Source organism: Rhinolophus hipposideros (assembly GCF_964194185.1).
Source record: "Rhinolophus hipposideros genome assembly, chromosome: 21".
Classification (NCBI taxonomy): Eukaryota; Metazoa; Chordata; class Mammalia; order Chiroptera; family Rhinolophidae; genus Rhinolophus; species Rhinolophus hipposideros.
Window position 1 is genome coordinate 30,182,900 of NC_138067.1, and position 6,418 is coordinate 30,189,317.

The following is a 6,418-nucleotide window of genomic DNA, read 5'->3' on the forward strand; positions in this document are numbered from 1 at the left end:
ATGCCAAGATCATTCTGCCCTCAGGACCTTTGCACATACTTTAGCCAACCCTGAACCCTTCTACCTCCTATAGATTCCTGTGGCTGGGTCCCCTTTGTCATTTGGATCTACACACAAATGCCACTTCTCTGAGGAAGCATCTTCTATTGAGTCTATGGTCACCCTCCCCGATCTGATCTGATCCCATCGCCCTGGATTTTATTTTCCTCCCAGTACCCAGCATTCTCTGAAATTATTACTTACACATATTTAGCTGCTTATCTTCTACCCCCCAGACCGTAAGCTCCATGAAGGCAAGAACCCCATCAGTTTTGTTAACCCCACGTCCCCAACATCCAACCCAGTGCCTGGCACATAGTAGGTGCTCAGTAAACAGGGGTTGAATGACAGACTGATTGCTGAGTTCAGCAATGTGTTTAGAACTGGTTGAGGGATAGCTAATACTCTTTATGAAAATTGTTTAGTACCTTTATTAAACTGTTCAATACCTTTTATGAAAGTTGCTCAGAAATGCTTTGCCAATTTACGCTCCCTTTGTGTATGTGAGGGAGTTACAAGGTAACCCAACAACAGAATCAGAAACCAAGATTTTGAAAAATTGGTTATTTTATAATTTATCAAATCATACCAGTTTTTCATCAAACAAGCGCAACTGTCTGCTTACCTAGCAGAAATGGTACTTAGTAAGTGGAATATGAACAAATGGGGACCCATGCAGGTTTTTTGACCTGAGCTGGGGAATAATACATCAACACCCTCATGTCATCAGCACATTGTCTGATGTGTTAAGAAATACACACCCAGTTCAGTGGGCCTGCTCTTACCTCCAAGGTAGACGAGGTGTTCAGTGGGGATGCTCGGTAGGTCCAGGAAAACATCCAGGTAGCTTGGGGTACCTATATGGATGATAGCCTGAATAGCCCCCTTGTACCTGGGTTGTTTGGAGCCCTGGGAATGGGAGGTCCACTGCCTCAATTTCCAGTAGTAAGTCAGAAGACACAGACCCTGGTACTTTTCCCCAGTGTGGCTTGCCCACCATGTGGAAGAGCCAAGTGCCTTGTGGCTCTGGGTGGTTCTCCCAGACTATTCATTTGGGCAGAGAACCAAGGAAATCTTGCAACCCAGAGGTCTGAGGAGGGCCCTGGAATCTGAGCTTTCCAGAAACCAGCAGGGCAGCTGGGGTAATGCCAGCCTCTGCATGGACGCTCTCTACCTCTGCATGAGCTAGTGGGGATGGCTGGCACGGAGGCCACCTTGGCCAAGCATTCTGCTCTGTCCAGGCTCTTGCTTTTCCTTACAGCTCCATCTCACCAAGGGCTCCTATGTGATCCACATTTCAAAAGTTCTATCCCAGGATAACCAAAAGCATGAAGCTGCCATGGGGAAAGAGGGGAAACAGGGATTCCCAGCAGCTTGTTCCGTGCAGATGGCTGATCTTGCCAAGTAGTCTGAGAGGGCAAGGGCCACCTATCTAATCCATCAGTTTCCAATCTGGGTCCCTCTCATCTGGAGGGGGCACTCTAAGGAGATCAGGCTTAAATCATGGCTGGGCCGTTCATCTTCACGCTCACACTTATTCATAATGAGTGAGATGCAAATTAAAAGTGTAATACATATGGATGCTATTCCCTAGTTTAAACTGGCTGAGAACAAAAAGCTAGATGACATGCTGTGCTGGAAAGCATGCAGGTTAAACAGGGGTGCCTCATGCAAAGTCGATGGAAGCTGTCAATTGGCACAACCTTTGTAGAGGGCAGCTTGGTGAGCTGTCTAAATTACTAACGCACACATCCTTTTTTTGTAGCAGTTCCCCCCCCACTCCAGGAGCTCATCTACAGGTATCTTTCATACATATGCAAAAAGTCCTGGACAAGGTTATTCTCTGTAGCATTGTTTGCAAAAGCAAAAGATTAGAAACAACTGAATATCCATTAAAAAGGACCCACTTGTCTGTATTATTATACTTTAATACAATAGAATACTATGCAGTCGAATAGAAAGGATGAGAAACTCTCTCTGTATAGAAAGCCACTCCTAATAGCTGTAACAAGACAATAACAAATGTTGGCAATGAATGGCATGGAGACACTGAAACCCCTCCCTCATGCACTGCTGATGGAAATATAAAATGGTGCAGCCACTGTGGAAAACAGTTTTTTTAAAAAGTTGAACCTGCAATTAACATACAACCCAGCAATTCAGCTCCTAGGTATCCACCCCCCCAAAACTGAAAACATATGTCTACCCAAGCACTTGTACACAAAATGTTCATAGCAGCTTTATGTAGACTAGCCACAGGCGGACAGAATGTAGATGTCCATCAACTGAGGAATGGCTAAGTAAAATGTGGTATATCCATATAATGGAATATTATTTTGCAATAAAAAGAAAGGAAATACTGATTTATGCTACAACATGGATGAACCTTAAAAACATGCTCAGTGAAAGAAGCCAGTCACAAAAGGCCACATACATTGTATGATTCCGTATATGAAATGTCCAGAATTGACAAATCCATAGAAGCAGAAGTTGCCAGGGCCTCCGGGGAGGGAAAATTGATTATAAATGGTCACAAAAGAACTTTGTGGGGTGACTATAATGATCTAAAACTGGGTTGTGGAGATGATTGCACAGCTCTATAATTTCACTAAAAATCATTCAATTGTACATTTAAAAAGGGTGACTTTCATGGCATGTTCTATTTCAGTAAAGCTGTTAAAAAAAAGCTTTCGGTTAGCGGAAGGATTTAATTCCTATCTTGAGAGGGTGGTTTTTACTAGCTGTGTGACCTTGAGTAAGTTGCTTAATTTCTCCTTGCCTCTATTTCCACACTCGCAAAATACGGTGTTTCCCCGAAAGTAAGACCTAGCCGGACCATTGGCTCTAATGCGTCTTTTGGAGCAAAAATTAATATAAGACCCGGTCTTATTTTACTCTAATATAAGACCAGGTCTGATATGATATGATATGATATGATATGATACCTGCTCTTATATTAATTTTTGCTCCAAAAGATGCATTAGAGCTGATTGTCCGGCTAGGTCTGATTTTCAGGGAAACAGGGTAGGGACACTGACGACACCTACCTGGGAAAGAAGGCAAAATGGAGGATACAAAGTACTTTGCACAATGCTCAGCACAAAATCTGAGCACAGTCAGAATGCCGTTTTAATAACAGCAGCACATGCGTTATTGTTATATTAATCACTCCTATTAATCGGTCAACCAGATGGCTACTATTTTGGTTGACAGGTGGTAGCGAAAACCAGGCAGAAGTCTTGGAGGGTGAGTTCAATTCAGACAGACTGGGGCCAATAAGTCCCAGAGCTAAAAGAAAATAACTTAACAACCCTGACCTAGATTCAGGCCCAGGTCCATTTGCAAAGAGAATGGAATTCGCCAGCTGTTCCTGGCTGGGGCAGACTCTCTTTCCAGCAGCTGTTGGGAAATATCCCTCAGTCATGGTTCTTCCACCACCGGTTCATGAGGGGCACCCCCCTCTCCCTTTCCAGCTAGAGTCCCTATAGGAAGTACTCCTATACATAACATGCTCTCTCCCTTCTTTTTCAGCTTGAGGACCCCTCAAGACGGAAAGGCCTTCCGGATCTTTGCTGTCAGGCAGTGAACTTCCAGTGCTGGGGAGAAAGGGGGTCTTCTAGAAGGCTTCGGGGTTTTGCTTTTGATTTTTATTTTATCCTTTGGGGGTGGGCTGGGGATATGGAAAGTCAGGAAAGTTCCTTTGAGTGGTGTTCAATGTCCCATCCTTCATGCTTTTGTCTCATTTCCACACCGTGGAGAAGCAGTGTCCTTGGGCGCCTGGCTGGACAACTGGTGACCGGTCCTGCTGAGGCCTGGGGGTCTCCATCTGGGTGCCCTCTCTGCACAGACAGTCACCTGAGAAAGTCCTTGCCATGTGTACTTTTTTGGGGGGAAGAGAGGATTCCAAACTTGCAGAGAGGGCACCGGCTTTGGAGCTCACAGAGTGAGGTGTTCAGGCGCGTGGGAAGAGGCATACTGAGCACTCGCGACGGGCAGTTGCAGGAATGGGATAGAAGGTAGCTATTTAAAAAATTACAAACCACAGTCCGTCCCTACCAGTGGAGAAAAATGGGTTTAATGTTTGCTGGTCAGACAAATGGGCCGGAACAGGGGGCCAGGGAAGTAAGACTCAGGCTCTATCCTGGCACCCATCCTTGCTAGCGTCCTGCCACGAGCAGGCTGGTTCTACATACAGCAGTGCTGGTTTATTTAGAGTTCAGCAGTAACTCCAAAGATTTATCTTGTCTTTGTCTTTCCCCTCACCCATGTGGTCCATCTGTTTGCTGCCATGACTTTTGGTCTTGTTGAGGACTAATGAACCAGGATCCTTTTTTTTTACCCCCTCCCCCTTGTGACTCCCGCGCCTGCCCAGACTAGTTTACGTGTCTTATTTCACACCAGGGTCTTTCCTTTGCAAGCGATTCTGTTTGACGCCCCACTTTTTTATTTTAAACTCCTCGCCTCTATTGGTTCCACGGAGATGTCTAAGAACAGCCAAAGAAGGGCTGTTTGGTTGCTGCTTTTAAAAAAATGACAAACGTGCAGATTTTGCTTCCATCTGATGACCTATTTTTTAGGAGTGGGAGGAATGGATTCCTTAGTACCTTCCTTGCCGAAGTTAGCAGCTTTGGGGCGAGGAACGGTCTGTGGTTATGAAACCATCCTGCGGTGTCATAACAACAAGAAAGGGTAACACTCTAGAAGGATTTCTCTTCCTGTTTTTGTGGAACAGCTCTTGCCAAATGTTCCTGAGGCTCCGAGGAGTGTGGTGCTCTCTGGCTTCCATCACTTTATAAAAGTTCTTCATAAGCCCAGACCAAAAACCCACAGTGAAATCAAATCCACTTTTGTAAATAGCGTTTCTTTACGGAAGGTAAAATTCCACCCTCCAGCACCAGCCTGGCCAATAGAACACTTTGAGGAGTGCCAGTTTCAAATTTGATTTCACTCTCCATCAAAATATTTCAAAGGCAAAGGCATCCGCAGAAAAAGAAAAAATGGTGTGTTGTTGAGTGCATTCCTAATTAATGCAAACACTGACGGTAGATAACTTCTCCCCTCCCCCCTTTGGGGAGTTTGTATAAGGAATGGGGCTCTGAGCTCCTCAGAGCTGAAATTCGTGGGACTGTTTTTGTTGTGTGTGCTGTGGGCTTGTAGCCATGCATTGGTTCTGACCGTTCACCTCAAATGTCAGAGTGAAAGCAGGTCAGCCTGTCAGATACTGTGTCTGGTTACTGAGTACTAGGAAATTTCTGGATATTATGTGTTGGTGCTACTGGACTTCTGCTTGTCATCAGCCCTTTGTGGCTGTGGCTGTGGTTATGTCGAGCCTGCAAGGCTGGGTGTTTAGAATTAGTGACATCCAGGGGAATTTCGGTGGGTTTGCTTTTGAAGCCTCATGCTGGAGGCAGAATCTGAAACTTTCAGAGTGAGTCGACTCCATCATTTTCAATTAAGTTCCCAGGTTCCTGAATGTCTCATTAAGCAGACCCATCGAATAACAGAAAGTTCTCTCGCAGAGCCAGATCTTACGTCTTTTTTATCCTCACGAACATTTTGAAACTGGAACTATTTTTCTTCTGAAAATGGAAACTAAGATTACAAATGATCAGCCCTTGTAATCAGGAACCACCTCTAATTTTGTGTTTAACAGTGTCTATTGCACCATCAGCACTTAACCCATAAAAAGATAGTAAATTAGGTCAACCATGTTTCTGGGTCTCCTGCCCCCAAAATGAAAGGTTTCGGTGCCTTTTAGATTTTTGTCCCATCGTGTTCTGAGATTTCATATTGTCTGTAGGCTCACTCAGCCCGCAGCTTATGTGTGTGCTTTTTTCTATGAAAAATGATGTATTTTACTACTTCCTATGTACAAACGTTTATTGTAAAAAAAAAAAAAATTGTGCTTTGCATAAACAGGGACCACATTGCTGTTGTTTCAATAAAACTGGTTTGATTTCTAAAACTTTTCTGTGCCATATCTTTTATGGACAAATCTGAACAGTCTGTGAAATAAACCATTTAAAAATCTCCTTACAGGCTGTTAGCTCTTTTGTTTACACCACTTGTACCAGGAAGGAATGTTGCACACAGGCCAGAGATGCTAATTACTGCAGTATTTCCGGAGCCTTGAGGAGACCTCCACCTGCTAAATGGCAAGCGATGTCACTTAAATTATGCGATGTCACACATGTCATTGTGTGTGTGTGTGTGTGTGTGTGTGTGTGTGGCGGGGGAGCATTTGTCAAAATGCAGGTCCAGCAGGTCTGGGGTGGGTGGGGCCTGAGAGTCTGCATTTCTCAGGAGCTCCGCGTGGCTGACACTGCTGGTCCTTGCACCATTCTCTGAGTGGTGAATAGCGACAGGCTCAACTTCATTC

The 6,418-nt window shown here is 44.6% G+C and overlaps 1 protein-coding gene across 1 annotated transcript in view; it reads left to right on the forward strand.

The window, feature by feature from the left end:
• The window catches only part of CRISPLD2 (cysteine rich secretory protein LCCL domain containing 2), a 62,012-nt gene extending 55,939 nt beyond the window's left edge, over positions 1 to 6,073 (forward strand). Inside the window, exon 15 of the mRNA XM_081031433.1 lies at positions 3,571 to 6,073. Coding sequence (XP_080887559.1) covers positions 3,571 to 3,625 — 55 coding nt within the window. The 3' untranslated portion in view covers positions 3,626 to 6,073. The remainder of the gene's footprint in view (positions 1 to 3,570) is intronic.
• Positions 6,074 to 6,418: the final 345 nt, after the last annotated feature.